Source organism: Chenopodium quinoa, unplaced genomic scaffold (genome assembly GCF_001683475.1).
Source record: "Chenopodium quinoa cultivar QQ74 unplaced genomic scaffold, ASM168347v1, whole genome shotgun sequence".
Lineage (NCBI taxonomy): Eukaryota > Viridiplantae > Streptophyta > Magnoliopsida > Caryophyllales > Amaranthaceae > Chenopodium > Chenopodium quinoa.
Window position 1 is genome coordinate 1,680,564 of NW_018743555.1, and position 25,142 is coordinate 1,705,705.

Below are 25,142 nucleotides of genomic sequence, written 5' to 3' on the forward strand. Positions count from 1 at the left end.
AATTACCTTATCTAAACTTAAAAATAATAAAAATTTAAAAAAAAAAAAAAAAAAAAAAAAAACAGTCTCACCGTACAAAACCCCCGATCTGCCCTCCCCTACCCTCAGAACCCTGGGCGCTAGGGTTTTGAGGGTGTGGAAGGGTTGTTTGGGGGGTTTGTACAGTGGGGCTGGGTTTTTTTTTAAAAAAAAAGTTTTCGCATTTAGATAAGGTGGTTTCAGGATGGGGTTTTGGCGATAAGGGGGAGCGCCGGAACGCCAGAGGGAGGGTCAAGGCGCTAATTCAAGGGATTTTAGGCGGCGAGAAGGGTCATCGTGGCTGGTGGGGTACAGTGGTTGTCGGTGGGGCTAGGTTTTTGTTAAGTTTTTTGTTTAATTTTTTTTTCAACAATTCATGAGACAACCCGTGTCACCTTAACATGTTATAACAGTTTGGTGACCAATTGGAACCATTTTGTGCGAATGACATCCAAAGTCTGGATTATTTGAAACTAGTCCAAAGTTGTAATTATTTTGAGCAAACGAGCAAAAATTGGGATTATTTTTACCAGTCTTTCCATTTATTTATCTTATGAAAAAACAACACTACTTGGGACTAGCAGGGCATCCGTAGGGAATGTCAATCTTTATACTACAAGGCATAATGCAAGTATTTTCGTAGTAGTCAAAAATGAACTTATCATACCATGAAGCAGACTCAAATTGCGAGCTTAACATACTTCATGAAGCAAACTGAGTGCAATGGCTACATTACTACACTAAATCATTTTGATAATACCCTATTTAAAAAATGATCACGGTTCCGCAGTATCAAAAATTAGCGGTTATCAAAAAAAAAAAAAAGGGAGGATATAAATCTCATCACCTAGCATTTACACTATATCCACTTCCTCATGTTCTTCACGTCCGTCCACATCAACATTCTCGTCATCACCCTCATACTGCATTAATCATTAATCGTCAAAAATAAGTAGGAAGTCCAAGACTTAAACTCAAAACTATACTTGTCAAAAATAAGTACAAAATTTATCATTACAATAAATTTTGGTATAAGGAGCTCCAAAGTCCAAACATTCGACATTGGTAGAAACAGAACTATACACAACCAGTGCTATATTTACTTATCAGATGACAAGAAAATCCAAGCATGCAATTACAAAAGCTCCAATTAGAAGTCCAAGACTCAAACTCAGAAAACTCATTAAACAAACCTGAATATAATTATTTTGTGATACAGTAGGAAGGGGAGGAAGTAGAAACGGCAAGCTATTCTCAACACATTTCGGAGTTCCTAGCATCTCAGGATAATCTTCTGCTTCCAGCTCAATAAAATCATCAACTGCATGAGCAGCCATGCTGGTTGGTGGCACCACAAAATTTGACTCTTTCACCTGCTAATGATCAAAGTTACGGAAGAAAATTAATGGTTAAAAAGGGGAAAACCCTTTCTGAACTAGTGCTAGTACAAATGAAAATCTTGTTTCTATTATATACAGTGCGAGCAGCCAAGCACTTAGCTTTGCACAATTTAAAATGATCCAAACACAATTGATCATACCCAAATTTTATCAGACAAACTCAACTCAAAATACAGTACCTTGATGGAATTAACCTGATCCTAATAAAATTTCCCCGATATATTGATTTAATATTCATAATATGCCAATTGACAATAGACTTAAATAGTAATTGAACTGAAACAATTATGACCACTAAAACCAAATTGTATGACCTTAACTTATTTAACCTCCATTAAAATCAACTCATTATGCAATTTTACGAAAGTTTCACTATGTTAAAGTCATCTTGATAACGCAATTCTCTGGGCTCAAAATCTCGTCAATATGGATTAGTTCTCTTCACCTTTTTAAGGTATTCTGATCTGGAACTTTAAATTTTGGTATGGTCTGGTTGGCCAGATTTTAATTTATGGCCTAAATCATTATATTTATAATATTAAGTTTTTGGTTTTATCTTGTCTAGTCTGAATCTGTTCTAACCTAGTCTAATCTGATCTATTTTAACAAGAATTAGTAAAAGTTGATAAGAATAAGGTGAAGAGAACAAAGCCTACATCTCTACATGCAATAAAGGTGTGCGCAACCTTCTATTGTACAATCCATAAAATAAGCTATAGCAGGGAAAATGTCACACACACACACACACAGGATTTTGGAAGCAATTACAGTCAACAAAATAAAAACAATTGGATTTTTTTTTCTGCAGTTGAAATTATCATTAATTAGACTATTTTGGAGGTTTTTGAACAAGCCAAACAAGTCTCTAAGAAAAAAACAGAATATCTCTTTCAAAAAGTCAAAAGCACGGGAGAGAAAAATGCTTCTTAAAAGCCCAAGGATGAAAAAACAGGTGAAGAAAAGGACAAAGGATTACCTTATCAAAAGGATCAAAGTGCTTAGAAGCAATATTTTGCAGCTGGGGGTTCTCTTTAGATAGTCCTGCCACAGATTCTTGATGACCACCAAAGGGCACAAGTGGATTTCTCCGAGAACCCAAAACTCTGGCTCCATGGCCTCTTGCCGTAGCTGCTGTATTTGTAATATAATATAAGCACATTTGATAATGTTTACATGATAAAGCTTATTTAGTGTGGCTTCCATAGTTCATACCCCCCAGTAGCCAACGTATTTCTTGTAATAAAGTAAAAGCCACTAGGGAGAATAATTTAGAAATATCAAAAATTTATACAGGGGCATATTATTTGTGAAAATTAAGCAATGGTCATATTTTGAATACAATCAAAGTATTATGATTTGTTGAAAATAATTTTAAGTCATCAAGTAAAAGATATACGATTTGCAAGTCCTACTTGATCATAATGTACTCCTTCGGTTTCAAAATAAACAGATAATCTTTTGAACCAAAACTTAACTCATTATACAGTAGCAATAGAATATGAAATATCACTTTAAACATCAATTTAAGATTTAGTTAAAACATCAACTTTAAATCTCACTTGAAACTAACTGCCAATTGCTCTTCACCTTTACAAAAATATGGATATTACTTGTTCTTTTTTAAGTTGAACAACTTAAATTTATGCAGATATGAATTTAAGTAAACCACTTATATTGTGATATAATTGGTAGCAATTTTTTATATATTCAATTGCATATCAGTTATATGCAGGATACAACAAAAAATAAAAGCTGAAATAAGAAAATTGCATATTACAAAAATAATAAATAAAAAATTAATAAAACCAAATAAATTCATATTTTGAGTGAATCACGGTCAGGTCAGTTGTAACTCACAAAGATTCAGCCACATAAATTAATTAACAAATTGAATAAGCGAAAATAATTTCACTAAAGGCAGCATCTAAATGAAAATTTTGAAGACAATCTAAACCATATAGCAACAGACCCTTTGATGAACCTTTCTATATATGAGATAACTTATAAAAAAAAGACGTTTTCCTTAGAAGCCCAAACAAGAACTTTCTATGTTCTCTTCACTTAAAAAAGTTAAAATAAAATAATCAGAATGTCTAGCCTGGATTGATTTAAATTTTCAAGTTTGCTCCGGTCTAGTGACCGTATTTGTATGTTACTTTTTTTTTTTTTTGACATATGTTGATTTTTTTTTACACTATTTCCACACTCTCCTTTGACTATATATGTAATGTACACACAAGGAAAAATAAAGTCATGTGGGATCTTGTTAGATTTTTCTCCAAGTATATATTCATAATATTAACCTTTTATCAATTTTACTTATAGATAATTTATAACATTAATGGTCGACATTATGAATTTACAAATGTGAAAAATAATAGGAAATGTGTCAACTAATAAAAACAGAGAGATTCATATATAAGAAATTATCAAGTAAGGTCTTGTTAAGCTCCCCTACTTTGGCTGCCACCCCCATTAAAGATTTCCAGTTAACTTACCCGTATAAGACTTATATGCCAAGGAAAATGGGTATCCAAGTGTCCAATGAGCCAGTCAGCCACCGGAGACCCTTTGTAACCCACGCCCTCCCGTTTACCCTTTCCCCACATATTCCTTGCACACATTCAGCCACCAGGAAAGGGGGTCAATGATTTCATACAATAGCACGGTGCGGAGGTTCATTGGCTAAATGGATTATTCAGTAGGTAGGGGATGGTGCCCCCCCCCCCCCCTCCTTTCCTCTCAAGTCATGGTAAAGGTCCACTGATCACGGAGACCATTGCTGGGGCTGGTAGCATGAAGATGGAATAGCAGAGGAATGACCGAATGAGACAGCAAAGAAAGGAGCAAGGTTCATGTTGCAATATTTTCTCTCATTTATAAAATAAATGGTCAAATGTGCTAACGTCAAGAATCTTTGACACAGCAAACACAGAAGGATATATTAGTCCCAAATTTTAAAAACAAAAGTAACACAGGGATAAAATAAATTGCACTGTAAAAGATCTGTCAGGGTACAGGGCGACCACATAGAATTTCAAAAAAAACCAATAGGAAGTCAATCCAAAACTACTCACACACAATTCACACAAGCCACCTTTCAAACTCAACATTAAAGAACATTGCAACTTGGAAACAGCCATGTACTTTTTTCTTTTCTTATTTTGTTCTACCCACTTCTACTTTTCTCTATTTTTAGCAAACAATTTATACCATCTTAACCCCCACAACGTCGCCTATTTACTATTTACATTATCTATTACATAATTGATCTCAAAGGAAGCACATACAACTACTGAAAGGATGTACATTACCTGACTTTCTTTCTTTTGAGGCTTTCATGGTATCGTGTACCTGCTTCTTTGCAGGAGAAGCAGAGTTTTTTACTTCTGGAAATTCTTCATTACTAATAATGTTGACATCCAGGTTTTTAATAACACCAACAATCGGTATAGCATCTGTACCAAGCTCCCCCACTAGCTGTTCAAGTTGAATTTGAGACCTAAAATCACACAAGACGTCCGTAAGAGCAATTAACATAAAAAATAGCAAGAGTTTGGAAAGACCAAAAAAAAAAGAAAAAGAAAAAAAAAAAAAAGCAAACAACAATAACAACCACACAACAACTACCACCCCTAGCAAAATCTAGAAAGGTCAAAGAGTACAAAACTACAAATTGTTGCATCAAACAAGCTTTGAGGCTATTTCCCAAACAACAAGAGGAAAAATAAAACTAAAAATGTCTTGATATATATACTGAAAAGTGGGTGTTTATTTTTTGTCGTTTTAGGTAGTACTTTATATTAGCATTATCGCTTTGTTTTTCCCTCTTCTAGCTCTAATTAGTTTGATTTTTCTTTTTTAGTATTTTCTTATATTTGTAGGATTTTCCTTGTTGTTGCTCTTTTAATTGTCCTTTTGTTTGATCCATATTTGCAAGCTTATTAATGATCAAATAAATGGTGGATTAGCATGGCCGACTATAAAAGGGAGCACCTTGAGTGATGGCCACCTCTTTAAATAAAACATAATTTTCTTAACAAAAAGAAATAAATAAAAAATTTATAAATAAATACATATGAGAAGTATTTATCTATAGATATACCTATTTTTCTTTCTAATTATGCGCACAAGGCCACAACCATGTCAATAATTTCTATCTTACCTACTTCTCTCTCTCATCTAAATCTTGTGGAGCATGACAAAAGTTCGATACTGTGGCCGAATATAATCAAATAATTCAAATTAATTATCTAACAATAATATAAGGGGTAAATTATTTTGTTTGTCAATTATATATGAAATATATTTCCTATTTAGCTTTCTGTTCCCCAAATATGTCCAATATTTGACTAAAAACAATTCATTTTGGAAATTGGAATAATAACTAGACAGCATTGGCGTGGCCTCTCCAACAGGCATTAAAAACATTATAACATGTAGCTGAAATAAGCATGCAAGGGCTCTCAATATTCTGAATTGTTTCTGTTCACCAGAGGTGTGGCCTCACCACCTGTTAGGAGTGGTCTCAACTCTCTATCAAGGTGTGGCCTCTTCCACATTCTGCAGAGTTACCTACCTTCCCCTTGCAGCCGAGGAGAGTTTTATAGGAGCGACCTCTCTGCATTTGAGGAGCCAACTCACCTATTCTTTGCTGAAGATGCTGCCCAAATGTATGGAGCGGCTGCACCTTTGTTCTCCAGAGATTATTTTGACTAACAGTGTGTTTGGATAGAGAAAGGGGAAGGGATGGGAAGGGAGGGGGAGGGGAGAGAAGATTGATGAGTTTTCCATCTAAATCTCTCCATTGTTGGAGAGATCAATTTCTTACAATTTAATACCTCCAATTTCTTTCTTCACTCATTTGTTAACCAAATGAAAAATAATTCATCTCTCCATTTCCCTCCACTTCCTTTCCCTCCATTTCCTTCAATCCAAATAAAGTGTAAGGTTCCTAGATAATTTGGGGGAGATAAATTGGCCCCTTTGGCTCATTTTGTAGGGGAAGTTAATTTTTATGGTTAGTAGTTCCAACTTCCAAGTAATGTTTCTTTTCTCTATCTTTCTTTCTCCCTCTCAGCTAATTGTTAGTTGTTTGTTGTTTTTATTAGTTCCTTACTACTTCTTTTTATTAAATAATTTATCCTTATATTTACTCATGATTTGCTTAAACTTGTTGATTGTGGCGATTTCCATGGACTGTGAGCTATTAAATATTAATAGGTAAAACCGTAAAACCTTAAATGTAATCACAAACACTTAATAGCATGTAGGGATTTAGCTCATGGGGTTGCTAATTAGATGAGCTTAAGGGATTTTCATAATTAGTTATTATGATTGATCACCATTTAAATTTTATTCTAAGTCTCCCTCAACAAAGGATCGAAAGATGAAATTGAGTATTAGGCTCCCTTAAGGTTATTTAACTAAACAAACTGAGAATTTTCTAGTCAAAGGGAATGTTATTATCAAACATGATTAAGTTTTTTTGCGTGGAATTATGCATTGTGACCATGAATATAAGTTGTAATTCAAAATTAAGGCTTCCAACTAGCTTGATAGAATAGTTTGGGTGATTTAGATGATTCTCCCTAATCTATCCCCTAAAGTCCTATTTCCCTCGTGTTTAATTGCAATTTTGCGATCATATTGAATGGTGCAGCCCTTACCTTAAACCTTGTTGCCATTATAATTCCCATTTTTAGTCTTAATTTGCTTAGATTAGTAGTTGAGTAGTTCGTATAAAATCTCCTTTTAACACACAGCTTAACTAAGCTTATTAGAACAATAGCGTTTGTTGGTTGATTCAACATTTCTCATAAATTCAACCCATTCTTTACCTTACTGCTAATTAGTTAGACCAGTTTAGGTTATTCTTTGGAAGATTGGTGACGCTCTATCAAATACCCACTGGCATACACATAAAATTACGCAATAGCACATTGCAAAATAAACTTGCCTCTTCAGTTCATCTTGCAGCTGAGAGTGATGAGCATGTGCCCTAATGAGCTTCTTGATTTTTGAATTAACTCTGAAAAAATCATCACCAAACAGACAAGAGTAATGCTCATTATTATAAATCAACAATTCAGAAGCAGAACAGGAATTTAAATTAGGATTAGAAGGATTCAGAGCAAAGAGTTACTTTTTAGATTTTTCCTTTTCATCACACAATTGAGCCTCGAGATCCCTAATCCTAGAAGACAAATTATCTGCTTCTTGTACCCTCTCCTGGAATGCAATCTGCAAGCAAAGGCTTAATGCTTAGCTTCTATTCAGATTGCATGAATTAATCATGGCACTAAAAATAAATAACAGTGGTAGTATAGCAACAAGATTTCTAATCCTAGAAGAGAAGCTGTTTGCTTCTCTCACCCAGCTCTCCCAAAAGCTCAGAAACAGATTTTTCCTTTGACGATGATGGGGGTATCCTGCTGCTTCTCAATGTAGTAGGCCAATTGAATTTCTAAGAGCTTATTTCAAAGAAAGATGCTCTAAATTTTGGCACCTCTCCAAGTAAGAATCTTTAAAGGCACCTCTCTGAGGAACTAAGTAGATAGCAATAGCAGTCCTTGGTACCATATGAAGTGAACACAAACCCAATGTAACCTTTTTTCCCAACACAACATAGAGATTTACTTATATCACGGAATGCTAAATTACAAGTTCAAGCCAATAGCTTGTTATAATGTAACCATTAGAAACCAAGCATTCAAGTGAAGTGAACCATGCGATGGTCCAAATACCAGCAAGCCAAATGGCAAAAGCAGTAGTAAACAAACAACACAAACTCCAAAGCTAGATCTAAAGTTGAATGGAAATATAATTCAAAACAGAAAAACAACATAGGAGAAAATACAAAGTAGATTTAGCAACTGGCTGCCATGTAGCAGCAGAATAGATACGTTTTGTAAACTTGCAAATAGGCAATGGCTAAATCAAAGTGAGTCACAAAGCCTAGCATCATTTCTACGGAGTAGATAGCGACCCAACAAACCATGTGTTTATTCTATTGGAATTTGACTTATATTAGTTGCCTAATCCAATTAAGCCAAAACATGAATTAGCACTCAAAAGTTGAAAATATAATCCGAAAATTAACATGCTATCAACAAACACAAGCAATTATCCCACAAAGTCACAAACCAAAATAAGAAACCATGAATCACAAGCCAAAAATTTTTTAAAAAAAAAAATTACGGAATCTTACACATAAACGAGGCCATCCTCAATGTCATTAAAAGTAGTGGCAGCTTTCCAAGAATGAAACCCTTTAAATGAAGAATTTTCTAATCCCGACACTTGTTTATGACATTCAATCTAGGACTAGTAGATTTCAAGATTTCTACCCTTCCAAACAGCATAGTATGACTACCCTAGCAATTATTTCTAGAAATGCTCAATAGTTTCAGTGAATTATAGTCAATCAACTCAACAAATTCTATAAAACTTGCCCTTTTTAGGTGTATGCTTACAGAGTCAGGGATGGAGGAGGAAGATTTTTGTCGACTACAAGAATCAAATTTGGTTCATGTAGCTGACCCTACTTATGAGACTAAGACTTTGATTGCTTGATTCACATAGAAGTATACCCAAACATGACAAAATTTATAAAAGTAGAATAACACTTATTAAATGACAAGACTATCATAATACAAATAAATTCTACAATTAAAATCAAATATGTCAACAATATCAATTAAGAAAATCAAATATGTCAAGAAAATAAAGTAAAACTATTAAAATTTGTGATTGCAGACTTTAATTATTTTATATGAAATGGGGAAAAAAATCGATCATAAATCTTCTAAAAAGTTGCAAAAACATGAATTGAAAATAATTTTTTTGATAATTTAGGTTATTAATCAATGAAACAAATTTCATTTCATGTTTTTTCATATTACTATATGATTTATGCACAATTTTTCCCCATTATATATGGAAATATACAAATAATGAAATCTACTATCACGAATTTTTATAATTTTAATTGATACTTTTTATATATATTTGATTTTTTTTATTGATATTATTAAAATATTTGATATTATATGTAGAATTTCTTTCTATCTTGATGATACATTTGACGTGTTATAACCTATTTGTAAAGATTTTTTTATCATATCTAGACAGATGGTGCAATCATACGCCTCATAACACCCTTAATAGGGCAAGTTTAATGAAAATTATTGAGTTTATTAATTGGAATATATTAAAACTAGTGAGCATTTCAAGAATTAATTTCTAGGGCTTACTTCCAAGAAGTTAACTATGCTATGTTGTTTGAAAAGGTAGAAATCCTGGAATCCTGGAATCTACATTTCCTAGAAATCTAGAATGAATGTCATTAACAAGTGTCGGGATTTGAAAACCCTTCATTTCAAGAGTTGCGTACATGGGACTCTGCCAATAATATTTTGAATGACATAGAAAACATGCCTCTTTCTAATCAATGTAAGATTTAAATATTGTGATTTTTTTATTTTAATTTGTGATTTTGTGGGATAATTGCTTGTGTTTGTTGATAGCATGTTAATTTTCGAATTTTATTTTCAGCTTTTGAGTGCTACTTTGTGTTAGAAATAATTGGATTGTACAGGTAAGATAAGTCATATTTCGATAGAAAAAAAAAATGGTTCACTCAGTTGCTATATATTCCCTAGAAATGGTGCTAGGCTTTGTCACATTTATTTATTATTACAAATAGTCATTGCCTATCTTGCAAGTTCACAAAAACTAATCTATTCACTACATGGCTACTCTGCCCTATGTTGCTCTTTTGTTTTAAAGTTGCATCTCCATTTAACTTTTAATCAAGCCTCGTAGTTTGTTGTTTGGTTACTACTACCTTAGTTATTTGGCTTGCTTATTTTTGGACCACCGCATGCTTCAACTCACTTGCATGGTTTCTAATGGATTGGGGTGAAACTCAGGACTAGGACTTGGAATAATGGATTGGGATGAAACTCAGGACTAGGACTTGGAATTGCAATTCCAAACAATCCTCTCCCAAACTAAACAACTAAGACTACCACCTTCCCCTTTACCCCAAGGCCACCACCACCATAGCTACTACCCAAGTGCTTGATTTTCAATAATGATTAAACTTATTGTTTACAATCTTTACATAAATTATCATATGCAATCCTCACAAGAGCACATGCTATTGCAATATTCAGAATAAAGATTTAACAAACCCAACATTAAGTTAAGGAAACTTCAGCAAATATTTACCAAATTAAGTATATAGAGATAAAACTAACCTCCATCTGACTTTTTTGGTTAAATAGCACATCAACTTCATACTCAAGTTGTGTAAGCTGCAAGACATTTGAGACCATGCCATATGAGTAAAATACTCAACTTGGAAAATGAAATGCATGAGCAACAAGAAAAAAGACACAGTGCAAGCAAAGCCCTTTATACCTCATCCTCAACCACGTTTCTGGAATTAGATAAGATATGAAGTTTGTCCTTCTCGCTTTCTGCTGACCCATTTTGACATTTGAAACCCCCAGAAATTTTATTTTGACCATCCTCATGCTCATGTGTCGTTAATTTTCTATCATTATAAAATCAAAAAATTAAATAAGCTTAATTGACCATCATGTAAATACTTGAAAACTGATATTGAGACATCAACATCACTATATTATTAATCTGAAAGACAAAATGCAATAAATACAAGGTCTTTGAACAATACGCGATTGCCAAACAGTTTAATTAAAAAACAAAGAATTAGTAATTAGGACTATAAGCCTGCAATGCCTAACAAAATCTCTATCAAATTTACTAAGAGTCTAAGACTACAGCTAGTTAGTTGTTGATCAACTGCAAAATTTGGGAAGAGATAAGCTAGTCTTATACAAAGCAGCAGCAGAATGGCATAGGCCCAGAACCTCAGAAACTGACAACTCTCCATGTACCATGTCATGTCAAATAACAACCAGTCAACTGTGACATAAGACTAATGAATATATTTTCCAATTCTTGGACAGGAGAAGAATAATAACCTTTAGATTTTTGCTTCTGAATATCTATGCAGCTCAAAAACTACAATTTATTCCATTCGTGAGACATTGCGACTAAATAAGAAGAAGCTACAGATCAAAAATAATACATTCTATAGAATCGTTACTCCCTTTCCATACAAGAAACAAGATAATGTAGCATATGAGTTAGAATTTAGGAAATATTCACGAAAAGCTTAGGTCATGCGATTTATTACATAGATAAAATAGATTAGTTTACCAGTTACTCAGACTCTTCAATTTACCTCAAGTACCCGTGTCGAACTCTCAACACTCGGACATGGGTTATGGGTATGACACTTGGACACTTCATCTTAGTTCAAAATCATATAATTTTTTTTACAAAATAGCCGAGCTGGACACTTGGACATGTAACCGTGTCACACATGGGTACACGAGTCGAGTAGCAGCCAAACAGGTTTAACTTATAAAAAATTTTCAAAAAAATTAAAAGTGAAAATAAAAATAAAAGAAAAAGAAAACTCTAAAAAGGTTTAACAAGAACTAAAAGAAAAGACTTTGCGTTGTGAGTACTCTTTTATGATCCTCATAACTATACCTTGCCTATAAGTTCATTTGGTATTCCTATTTTTAATTCCGCATTTCCTCTTATATCTTATACGTTCTTTCCAAAAATATGAACTTCTCAAAATAAAAACAAAAAAATTGCAATGACAACCAATAGTAGATGTCAGTCGACACTTTAGCTATATGCGAGGGGAGGGGGTTAGGTGGCCATGATTGAACCCAGAATGGACCGATTTTAGGCCTTAATGAGGCTTTTTATTCCCTTTTTTCTCATAGGATTATCGCCGCATTACACCAAAAACCTAAAGAAGTCTTCACCCACTCAAACTAAAGAGGGTAGCAAACTATTTGAGAAGTTTGTTTCATTAAATTAGCAATTTAGGATTTAAAACAATGCCATGCTCCCCACCAATGGACGACACGGGTGATTAAATAATTCTAACAATAAAAACTATTTCACATACAAAACTGTATATAATTTCTCTTGATTCCTAAGAAATTGAGAAAAATTGTAGATATAGGTTTGCGTAATTTACCAAAAAAGAACCTTTAAAAGATATGAAAAGAATTAGGAATTGGAGTACTTGACTATGGAAGATTGGGTATCAAATTATTTGAAAGTTTGAGGAAGGCAAAAAAATGTAAGATAAGAAAACGGGAACCCATAATGGACCGATCCTAGGCCTTACACTTGGAGGATTCATGCTGCAGTATACTAAAACCCTAAGGAAGTTTTCACCCATCAACTCATATCAAAATGGGTAGAAAAATATTTGTCAAGTTTGGTTCATTAAATTAGCAATTTAGGATTTGAAAAAAATGTCATGTTCCCCATCATTGGATAGTAGGGTTGATTAAACAATGCTAAAAATAAAAACTATTTTACATACATTATTGTATGTAATTTATCTTGATTCCTAAGTCATTGAGGAAAACTGTAAATATGTTTGCAGAAAATAAGAAAGAACCTTATGATGATATGAAAAAATTGGATTTGGGAATACTTGAGTGTAAAGGGGATATGAAAGGAATTAAGTGTGGCATTATTTGTGAGTTTGGGATGGCCAAAAAATGTAGGATAAGAAGGGATTAATTCTGCCAATTTAACATAACCATTAAACATTCATCTCAATAATCAATCCATAACTGCATATTAGTGTAAGCTGTTAGAAAAAAAGTTATAATTGCTAGTCCATTTAATCAGAAAACGACTAAATAATCACAGCTGCTTCCTCTACAAAACTCCTTGATATTTGCAGTTGTTATTAAGTTGTTAAACATGCTAGCCTATATTTGGTAGCACAATTCTTGAACAATGAGAAAATGAACCATTTCAATTTGTTTGGAAGAATAGATGAAGCAAAGAACATTTTCATATGTTATATATAATGATATAATGTTGCTTTAACTATTCACCTAGGCAAGTCAAAGCTGGCCATTCTGATAAGATTGCTGACTCATATCAGAGGTACTGCACCAAAAAATAAAGAGGGGGAAGGGGGCAAAAAAAAAGTAGCCCATTTGTGTATGCAAGCAAGACTATGAGGCAAAACAGAGGGTGAAAAAAAATAAAAGAAAACTAAAGGCATTTGCATCAGTTCTCTGACCCACCAAAAGGTTGCACATATATTGACCATCACAGACCACAAATGGTGCGATCCACATTGTGTGGTGTTTTAGTTGTAGCGATAATACCCCCAGAGGCAATATGCAATAGATAAACACAATATAAGAGACTTCAAATATTCTCAGGATAACCACATCTCAGTGCTTGCATATCAGACAAGAAAAGTAGTGATAATGTGCCTTGAAGTATACATAACTTGTGAGCTTCAAAAGATTTTTCTACACCAGCTTTTCAAACTTAGAGATATCCCCCCAATTATAAAGCAAATGCATACTATGGGTATAGTTTATATTAACATATTAAAATCATAACCTAAATAAATTGAAGTGTTAGACAAGTACACCCCTCACCCAAACCAGACAAGGGGCAAAGAATTCTTAAAATTACCTTCTTTTACTCAGTTGTGATGGACTAAACCCTGCAAAAGATTTGACATTGGAAAAATAAACCTATAAGTAAACAGAAAGGATGGCATTGCCATTAATATTAAGCACCGTGATAAACCATTTAAAAAAATACTAATTGATATATGTGTAAACCAAATATATCAATATTGAAGATACTGAAAATAGTCATACTTACTTTTATACGCTCGTGATCCTGTTGCATCTCTTCTAGGGGAAGACTTATGACGTGGAGAACGCTTCCTGTCAAGCTTACTCCTTAAGTCATTATCCCTGTTGATTGGCCTATCTGGAATTGCAAAAGTAGAACTTTCAGAGTGCAGAACAGAAGATTTTGGCAATATATATCTCCCTTTTGAATAAAAGTGTTATGAATTGTTGTAAAGCTAACCTTACCCTCCCACTATGATAAGAAACACAATCATAAACAGATATATTGTGTCCATGCATTGCCAATGGTGTTACAGATGTATCACCAGCATAAAATATATACATACAATAATCCTAAGTTTGTGCATACAGCCTTATATGAAGCAAAAATGTAATGCATCAAAGATATAGGATAAAGGACAGATGGATGCCCATATCTGGAGAAGAAGCGAACTAAATAATCAGCGAAGTAGAATTCTTCTAGGTGCCATCCATTAAGACAATAACAATAAAGATATCGAGCAACTTTCACAAGTCTTTCTCCTTTTTAGAGGGGGGGGGCCTTTAGGAGCTCAGTCCAGCTCACTACAAAGTCAACGCCGCTGGAATAATTACCATGAACTTCCATGACAATAAATGACATACTAATTAGAGAATCATTCTAAAAACTTTCCATTTCAAGAATAATATACATATAATGGCCCTTCAAACATCACTCGGTTAAGATTCATGACCAGGGACAAATAAAACCTAAAACTATCCAGAAATCAAATACACATTCAGCCTTAGAAATGTAAAACCCAAAAATAGTTGAGTACTTGAGTGTAATGAACCGACTTAAGAGGAGGGGCATTATAGGTAATGCATAATAAGATTGGTTAGGATTAGCTTGCAGTCTTGGGGAGAAAGCTAGCAGTAAAATTAGACTATATATAAGCGATGATTAGGGATAGATGGTGAGGCTGAACATTGTTAAAGAATGGAAACACCTTAGGAAGAGAACAAGCCTCAAGAACGCTTGTACTATCTTTCGTATACTCGTAGTGTAATGCAAATTCCATATTCCTTTGTATTGCAGCTCAAATTTCAAGTTCATAAGCTTGAATAGTCAATACCATCATTTTCATCTCTTTAGAATCATCTATACATGCCAATTCATTTCATTGAACCTAAAACCATCAGCTGAAGCTACTGATTTTACCAACAGCAGTTCCTGCTACTGTAATATGGCAAACCTTAGGAAAGCAAATTTTTTATTACTTCCATAACCAGACTCGATTAGAACAGGGCCCTTTGGATATGCTAAATATCCAGTGTCAACTATACTGATGCAGCAGATTATAAAAGAAATGTATTCATAATCATAATATTAGATTCAATTCATTCAAAGCCAAGAGTGATACAAGCAATTCGTTAATTGAATACACCCTCCATCCCAAGATAATTGAACAATGGTTTTAGATTTGTACCCACATGGGCGGGGATGGGTATGAAATTTGGACCCGCCATGGGGATGGGGATGAGAATGTTAGGCAGGGATGGGGATGCGAAAGATAACATCTGCCCTGCCCGTCCCATTAAGATCCCCATGTCTATCTATGCATATCACCAACATTACAAAGCATACGGATAGTAGCCTCTAAATCTTCAGCATTGAATTAAACAAAATCAGTGAGTGTCTATGTTATATGACAGCCTTTACCTAAATGGACATATTCATCTTCTTCGTATTAAGTAAACTAGTTACCAACAACAAAAGTTCTTAAATATAGGCACTATTGCTGCCTTTGCTGGCTAAGAAATTGCCTGCTGAATTCACACTGTTAAATAAATCATGTAAATCAAGCAGAAACCATCATAAATACATCAAACCCTAAACAATGCTAAGCCAATAATTTCATAATCAGTAGCTGTAAGAAATTTATGGACCTAAATACAATAATAATGAATGTGGACTTTACGGTGATGATTGACTTTATACGTTGTCATGTAGTTTAGCCCAAAATTCAAGTGATCCATTTAAGTAATTATTATTATTGGGCTTGTTACGTCTTTTATAGAGTATGGGTTTAGCTTTATGTGTAGAGACCGTTGGACCTTTTCTAATGCATGATAAATAGACATCTAGGGTTATGGTCCCTAAGCCGGAAGGAAGACGGGAGATGATCGTTCGATAGTAGTACACACAATAGACTCCCAGTTATATCCCTATCCCATCAATAGAGAGAAACCCTAAAGTGTGTATCTACTAGAAGACACATAATCAAGAAGGGGTTCGATCAATTGACATGGAATCAGGTACACTTCCGCAATTATGTTTTACCGATTAATTTGATATGAAGATTAAGTATATTGTAGGAATTAATCCTAACAAGTGGAATTATGAGCCTCCTTCATATTAGATTAGTCGGATAATTTAAATATGATAGTTTTGGTTTAATCGTATGATGTTATGCGATTTATGTTGAAATCTGTTGCGACTTGTTTAACTATTAAATTCATGTCGCATGTTATCTTATTCGTGAATTTTCGAAGTATGATAATTGTATATGGTTTCCTTTCGGTTAATTCGTCCTATATGAAATATGATTTTGATGAATGATGGTTTGATCGTAGTAATTGATTATTCATCAAAGCTTTTATAATCATGTATGTTTTATATGCTCCTGCTTCCATGACTTGTCATATATATTGTAGAATCAAATTGTATTCTTAAATTGAATGCTAGTACTTGTCGCAACTTTCTTGATTTCGATATTGATCATGAGTTAATCAAGAAAATCAATATAATTGCATGATTACTATGTATTGAGGTTAAAATCAGATTATAATATTTGACAATAAGGTAAAAAAAATAATAATGTGTCTCATATTTTGGGTTTATTAATTGAAATAATATGTTACCAAAGTAACCTCTTTTGAGTAGATTAATTTATTTGAAATATTGAGATATGTGTGTGTTTGATTTTCATGCGATTAATGGTCGACCCAAAGGAAGGTTATTATTTGGCCGGAAATTAAACATTGCTTGTGTTGATAAATATGTAACAATTATAAGGTTTTCCCTGTGAATGTTGAGTCGGTCCAAAGAAAGGAATGTTTGACAGGATTTTATTGTTAATATTTGATTACTACACCAAGAGGACCACTTACAAGTTAATTTTTCAGTCCAAAGACTAAAAAATTAATGTTGTGCTAGGTCTCTTGTGATGGGATATGTTGTCAATATTTTAATCTGATTATTAAAGTTGAATTTTGGAATCAATTGTGAGCTTGTTTTGTTTGTTTGTGTTCTTTTCGGTGAATACTTCTGCTAATGTGATATCTGTCAACATTAATACAATACAATAATGCTTGATGGGACAAACTTTAAGAATTGGAAAGAGAACGTTATGATCATTCTCGGTTGCATGGATCTAAACCTTGATCTTCGGGTTGAGCGTCCTACTGCTCTTACGGATTCTAGTTCCTCTATTGAAAAGGGGAATATGGAGAAGTGGGAACGCTCAAATCGCATGAGTCTTATGATCATGAAACATGCAATTCCGAAATCATTCACGGGCACGACGTCCGAAGAGAATAATGCCAAATCGTTGAAAAACGTTTTGCTAAAAACGAAAAGGCGGAATTAAGCACTCTCTTGAGTAGTCTTGTTTCCCAAAAGTATAAAGGAACAGGGAACATAAGGGAGTACATTATGGAAATGTCCCATATTGCTTCAAAATTGAAGGCACTAAAGTTAGAGTTGTGTGCCTGTCAGGGCCGTTGCAATGTTTTTGGGGGGCCTGTTCTAAATTGAAAACATAAGCCCTTAATAATTTGAAAACATACAAAATTTAAATTTTTAACCTATTATTTACGCCATACACAATTAGATAACCCTTATATATTGGGAAGATATTTAGCAGCTTGATAAGAATAATTATGAAAAATTAAAATTAATTGCTTAAATGTTTTGCCGTTTTTACGGAATACGAATCGTTTAATTTTTAATTTCGCTGAAATTAACTTTTTTACATCGAAAATTGTGGAATGGGGAAATATACATTACAGTTTCATGGAATTGAATCGATGTAATTGTGAAAATACTAATTTGAAATGATAGAAGAATATGAAAAGTGTTAGAAATTGATATGGGAGCTTGGATTAATAGAGGGAATATGATGTACATTACAAATAAGGAGGCTCTTGAAAGTTGCAGCATTTTAAAAAAATTAAATAAGAATTGAAAAAAAAAATAGGTCCTCGGGGGCCTGTGCTAGGGAGCACTTTGCACTCCCCATTCTACGCCCATGTCTAATGACTTGCTCGTGCATTTGGTTTTGATATCTCTTCCTAAACAGTTTAGTCAGTTTAAGGTCAGTTATAACTGTCAAAAGGAGAAATGAACTCTAAATGAGCTCATTTCTCATTGTGTTCAAGCAGAAGAGAAATTGAAGCAAGAAAAGACAGAAAGTGTTCACTTGGCATCTTCCTCTAAGGATGGCAACAAAAGGAAGAAGGGTAAGGATGCGGTTTTGCAACCACAAAAGAAGCAACATAAGGAAGAGAAGGCTGAATCAAAAGCATCTGGATGCTTCTTCTGTGGTAGGATGACTCACGAGAAGAAACAATGCACTAAGTACCACGCACGGCGTGCGAAAAAGGGAATGTTTCTTTCTTTTGTCTATTCACAGGTTAATTTAATTTCGGTACCTAAACACACTTGGTGGCTAGATTCTGGTGCTACTACTCACATAAGTGTGTCCATGAAGGGTTGCCTGAATATTATTTGGATTTAAAAGAGACTTTTGTTGTACCGTCTTTTAGGCGGAAATTAATTTATGTTCCTACATTGGACAAATCTGATATCTTTGATCTTTTGGAAACAATAAAGTTAGTCTTTTCATAATTCAAAGTTAGTTGGATCTGGTTCTTTATCTGGATTTGACAACCTATATTTGTTGGATATTGTTGCTTCATCTAAGGAAAGTTTGCAAGTCAATTCTAGTGGTACCAAAAGAAAATTAGCAAATGAGAATTCTTCATCACTTTGGCACAAACGTTTAGGACATATTTCTAAACAAAGAATTCAAAGACTTGTGTCAGATGGAATTCTTAATTCCCTTGATTTTTCAAATTTTGATGTATGCATTAATTGTATCAAAGGGAAACAAACAGACAAAAGGAAATTAGGAGCCGAACGAGCTTCATATGTCGTAGAACTAATACATACGGACATTTGTGGACCATTTCCTTCAGCTTCTTGGAATGGTCAACAATACTTTATTACGTTCATAGACAATTATTCTCGTTATGGCTACCTATATTTGACTCATGAGAAAACCCAAGCATTGGAAATCTTATAAAGCTGAAGTTGAAAATCTTGGGAAAACAATTAAGAAGGTCAGATTGACCGTGGTGGTGAATACTATGGCAGAAATGACGGATCTGGTGACAACGTCCAGGGCCATTTGCCAAATTCCTAGAGGAATGTGGAATTGTCCCTCAATACACCATGCTAGGATTACTTCAAATGAATGGTGTAGCGAGAGGCGCAATAAAACATTACAGGAGATGGTAAGGAGTATGGTTAGTCACTCTACCTTACCAGAATCCTCCGGGAGAGGCAATTAAGACCGCAACTTATATTCTCAATAGAGTACCAACTAAGGTAGCTTCTAAAACCCCTTATGAACTATGGACTGGTAACCCAGTATAACACATCTACACATTTGGGGTTCTCTAGTTAAGGCAACACTTTGTTGGGTACCCTGAAAGGTCTAAGGGGTATAAATTTTATGATCCCACAACTAGATCAATTTTTGAGACGGGGAATGCTAGATTTTTTTGAAGATGTTGAGTTTTGAGGGGAAGCTAAGGTTAAAGAGTTTATTTTCGAAGAGGAACAAGTTTATCTTCCTTCAGTTGTTATCAATCATGATTAGACATCCAAACCTGGCATGATTGAAGGTACAACTCAAGAAACTCGAAATGATTCCCCTATTCAAAACAGGAAATTCATGATGAAAAAACTCAACAACTTCAAGAACCAGTGCCATTAAGTAGATCCACTAGAGAAAGAAGAAGTGCAATTTCAGATGACTACATTGTTTTTCTCCCAGGAGGATAACAATCAAATTAGCGAAGAATTTGTTGCAAGAACAGAAGTTGGATAATGAAATGGTGGATGATAATCTAATCACCGTTCGCCAAGCCATTGAAGGCCCTAACTTTCAAGAGTGGATTGATGCCATGAATGACGAAATTAAGTCCATGATGGACAATGACGTTTGGGTCCTTGTTTCATTGCCAAAAGGTGTGAAACCCATTGGTTGTAAATGGATTTTTAAGACCAAAAGGGATTCAAATGGCAATGTGATAAGGCGTAAGGCTCGTCTTGTCACTAAGGGCTATACTCAAAAGGAAGGCATTGATTATAAGGAAACTTATTCACCAGTTTCTTCTAAAGACTCCTTTATGATTATGATGGCACTTGTAGCATATTATGATCTTGAGTTACATCAGATGGATGTTAAGACAGCATTTCTCAATGGTGACATTGAGGAAACCATCAATATGCAGCAACCAAAAAACTTTGTTTCGGGAGACTCAAAGAAAATGGTTTGCAAATTAAAGAAATCCATCTATGGACTCAAAGAAAATGGTTTGCAAATTAAAGAAATCCATCTATGGACTCAAACAAGCTTCTCATCAATGGTACTTTAAGTTTCATCAAGTTGTTATGTCTCATGGTTTTGAGACAAATGCAGTTGATGATTGTGTGTACCATAAGTTCAATGGGAGTAAGCATGTTTTCCTGGTTTTATATGTTGATGACATATAGCTTGTCGGCAACGATATAGGTTATTTGCACAAAACCAAGAGATTTCTATCAAATCACTTTGAGATGAAAGATCTTGGGACGCCTCTTTTGTGTTAGGGATACAAATCCATCGAGATCGTCATCTAAGCACTCTTGGATTGTCACAAAAGGGCTATATCGAAAAAGTTTTGAAAAGGTTTGGCAAGCAAGACTGTAAACCAAGTGATACCCATGTGGCTAAGGGAGACAAGTTCAGTCTCACTCAATGCCCAAAGAATAACTTTGACAATAAAGAAATGAAGAAGATCCCTTATGCATCAGCTATAGGGAGCCTTATGTACGCTCAAGTTTGTACCCGTCCAGATATTGCATACATTGTTGGAATGTTGGGCAAATACCTAAACAATCCAGGACTTGATAATTGAAAGCAGTAAAGAGGGTTATGCGGTATTTGAAGAGAACAAAGGATTACATGCTCACTTGAATGTCAAATCAACTTGAGATCATTGGATACACAGATTCTGACTTTGATGGATGTCAAGATAGCCTGAAATCCCCATGTGGCAACATCTTTGTCGTAGCTAGAGGAGTTGTCTCTTGCAAAAGTGTCAAACAAACTCTTAGAGTTACTTCCACCATAGAAGCAGAATTCATAGCTTGTTATGAGGCATCCAACCATGCATTATGGTTAAGGAATTTTGTCACAAGTCTACGCATAGTGAATGGTATTGATATACCACTCAAATTGCTATGTGACAACACGTCAGCAGTATTATATGCCAACAATAACAAAAGCTTGTCAAAATTTGTCAAAATCAAAGCATATTGATGTCAAGTTTAGAGTTTTGAAGGAAAGAGTAGAGAGTAAACAATTGTACTTAGAGCATATTAGCACAAGCTCCATGATTGCGGATCCGCTTACTAAGGGTTTACCACCCAAAGTATTTCATGAGCACACTGCTCATATGAGTGTCATGCCACCTAAGGATATATAGTTTCAGTGGGAGTTTGTTATCTTATTGCTTGTATGACATAAACATGTTTTGAATATTGTGATTTTAAGTATTTCTGCAGAAATAAAGTGTTTAGTTTGGTTTACTCTTCTATTAGATCATATCGTGATCTTGCTAAAGTTTAAAGTGGACCGGTTGGAAATAGACATTTTGGATCACATTTATGTTATTTCCATGCTACACACCTATGATTGATTCATGTTGTTGATTGTGTTAACATTGTGGCCATTGATGAGTCTAGTTACGTTATTGTAGCTTAGACTGCTTTGACTCTATGTTAATATATAATTGATGGACCGAATTGTTTAAAGACGTTTGGAAATGATAGTATTTTGAGCTCATAAAGTTATAAAGTATAATGCAATCATCAAGAATCACAAACATGTAATTGTATTTAGTCCAAGTAAGAGATTGTAAGAAATTTATGGACCTAAATACAATAATAATGTATGTGAACTATACGGTGATGATTGTCTTTATACGTTGTCATGTAATTTAGCCCAAAATTCAAGTGATACATTTAAGTTTTATTATTATTGGGTTTATTACGTCTTTTATAGAGTATGTGTTTAGCTTTATGTGTAGAGACCGTTGGACCTTTTCTAATGCATGATGGGCGAATTAGGGAAGGGGTCTATATATATATAAATAGACATCTAGGGTTATGGTCCCTAATAGTACATACAATATACTCTCAGTTATATCCCTATATCCCATCAATAGAGAGAACCCTAGAGTGTGTGTGTACTAGAACACGCATAATCAAGAAGGGGTTCGATCAATTGACATGGAATAAGGTAAACTTTCGCAATTATGTTTTACTGATTAATTTGATATGAAGATTAAGTATATTGTAGGAATTAATCCTAACAGTAGCAAAATCACACAAGTAGACACAAAAACCAAAATTATAATCAACCACCACATAACACAAAAATCACCAAATAACCCAAATAAAACGAATACAGAATCAGAGACAATGAAATTACCCATAAAAGAACCCGAAAAGCGTCGAAGCTCGGGATCACCATGAGCAAATGTACATGTATCACGTCCACAACGACCCTTCTCATAAAGTACACATAATTTTGTCTTGAAAGGCCTCGTCTCCACCATGATTAAGAAAAAACTTCTGCCTTATTTACGTTATTCGAAAAGTCTCCCAAACGAATCACAAAATCGCTATACAATGATAAAATTACATTGAAATTGAAGAAAATGTAATTCCTTTGCTATTGCAAGCAAAAAAAAAATACCTGCAATTTGATAAACAAAAAAAAATACAAATTTACAAAAATGGAAATGAAAATTCAATCCTGCAAAATAGGTAACTCAGAAAATAAAATTCGATTTCCATCAAAATCCCCAGCATTAAGTAATTACTGCTATACTTTTGACAACGAAATTATACATGCTAATGCTTGTCTTAAATTACGGAACTTACGAATAATCAAATAAAATGCAGAAATTGTTGCCAAAAAATTAAGGTTGATAATAATGTCGAAAAATTAGGGATAAAATTCAAATATGAGTAGTTTACATTTCGTTACCTTACCTGAGAATTGTTAGCGAAGTGCTGACCAGAGTTCAGAACTTTAAAAATAGAGAGGGGAACGAGGATGAAAAGAGAGAGCACGTAAGACGTAACTTTTGCGGAAGAAAAAAGGAAAATTACAATTTTTTTTTTTTTTTTTTTTTTTGGACAAAAGAACTATCGAAGAAAAAAACAAACTACAACATAAAAAGAAAAAAACTAGAAATGAAAAAACAACAACTGCCGTCATCGAGCACAACTAGCTAACCAATGTGCCGGAGAAACCCAGAACCGAGGAACTTTACGAATTTGGCACACCAAAAAAGACTCAACAACCGCCTGCAATTCCATAATGAGCCACCAAACCGAAATGTCCATTTGACCTGAATTTAGAAGCAAAGAAAGGAGGGTCGCACAATCAGAATGAATTCGAATCTTCAAGAAACTTTTGCGAACCACCGCCTGAAGACCCCATAAACAAGCTTGTAGCTCAGACTGTAATGTCGACCCAGACAAAAAAGCCCTACTACCTCCACCCAGAACCTCCGAAGAATAAAGGTCACGGATAATTCAACATGCCCCAACCCTACAAGTGGACCAATCCCAAGCTCCATCAATGATCAAACAAACTGTGGGGCTTATGCCAGGTAATCCCCTCAAACACAACCATGGATCACCTGAAAGCATAGGCGAACCAGGCGAACAGGATCCCTACACAGATTTCTTCCAATCTTGAGACTGGACACAACGGTGGAACCAATCCTCAGCCAAAGCTTCAATTGTCCTGGGCGACCAAACCGCATGTCTGAATCTTAATTGGTTCCGAGAAAGCCAAATAGCCCAAAGGATAGCAAATAATTAAAGTCATAATACCCTTCCAAAATTTATGAGAATAAAACCGAGAAACAGTGTCAGCCAACCAATCCCGGAATTGAAGGAACTGCCAAAGATCCCAACGAACCCCCAACGTTCCCGACCGCCATAAAGAATCTCACAGCAGGGCAGTCTCTAAAGGTGTGCGACACCTCTTCCCACTCCTGATGGCAAAAGGCACAAACCGGGTCAACTGGACAACCTCGGGAATGCAGAAGGGATGCCATCGGAAGAGCATCATGTAACAGTTTCCAACCAAACACTTTCCACCGAGGAAGAATAGGAAGCCGCCAAAACCTCCGCCACCAGGTTGGTGTCAACCGGCTATCAAAACCAGGGGTCATAGGGGAGTGGAAAAGAAAGGCATAAGCTGATTTGGTAGAGAAAACCCAATCTCAGGTGAACTTCCAGTATACAAAATCATCCTTTAGCCTCCCCGGCCGATCCAAAGAAAGAATCCTAGCAGCCGACGAAGAATCAAACAATCTATGAACAATTGAAGTATCCAACGCGTAAGAACGCGGATCAAGTAAAGAAGATACAAAAGTCGGTCTAACCGTCTCTAACAGAAGATCCTTGAACTGAACCTGTCCACCAGGAGCCCAAGAATCCTCTAAAATACGAACCCGAGAACCCGAACCAACCTTCCAAACCAAACCCTTAGACAAAACAGACATTCCTGAGAGAAGACCACGACAACCCCAAGAAAGGCGAGAAATCGAAGACGCAACACCCCCTGCCAACGAAGGGTATTTAGCA

The 25,142-nt window shown here is 34.7% G+C and overlaps 1 protein-coding gene across 6 annotated transcripts; it reads right to left on the reverse strand.

Moving 5' to 3' along the window:
- Window positions 1-610: 610 nt before the first annotated feature.
- LOC110740300 (zinc finger CCCH domain-containing protein 13-like) lies at window positions 611-24,470 on the reverse strand. Of its 6 annotated transcripts, none has more exons than XM_021920787.1 (11): window positions 22,966-24,467; window positions 14,187-14,297; window positions 13,992-14,022; window positions 10,845-10,980; window positions 10,682-10,738; window positions 7,564-7,661; window positions 7,378-7,449; window positions 4,733-4,920; window positions 2,395-2,549; window positions 1,212-1,394; window positions 611-941 (listed from the first exon to the last, which is right to left on the reverse strand). In XM_021920787.1, the coding sequence occupies exons 1-11, from the start codon at window positions 23,090-23,092 to the stop codon at window positions 873-875; spliced, it is 1,227 nt and encodes a 408-aa protein (XP_021776479.1). In that variant the 5' UTR covers window positions 23,093-24,467; the 3' UTR covers window positions 611-872. The 6 variants fall into 6 exon arrangements, with proteins under 6 accessions (XP_021776479.1, XP_021776475.1, XP_021776476.1 ...); XM_021920783.1 differs by lacking the exon at window positions 611-941 and having other exon boundaries at window positions 964-1,394; window positions 22,966-23,232; window positions 23,532-24,470; XM_021920784.1 differs by lacking the exon at window positions 611-941 and having other exon boundaries at window positions 964-1,394; window positions 22,966-23,232; window positions 23,527-24,470.
- Window positions 24,471-25,142: the final 672 nt, after the last annotated feature.

Coding starts and splice junctions, on each gene's coding strand:
- LOC110740300 (XM_021920783.1), bottom strand. CDS start 23,092: ATGGTGGAGACGAGGCCTTTCAAGACAAAATTATGTGTACTTTATGAG. Junction 4,921..7,377: donor CTGCAAGATGAACTGAAGAG/GCAAGTTTATTT, acceptor GTGTGATTTTAG/GTCTCAAATTCAACTTGAAC. Junction 1,395..2,394: donor ACTTTGATCCTTTTGATAAG/GTAATCCTTTGT, acceptor TTTGATCATTAG/CAGGTGAAAGAGTCAAATTT.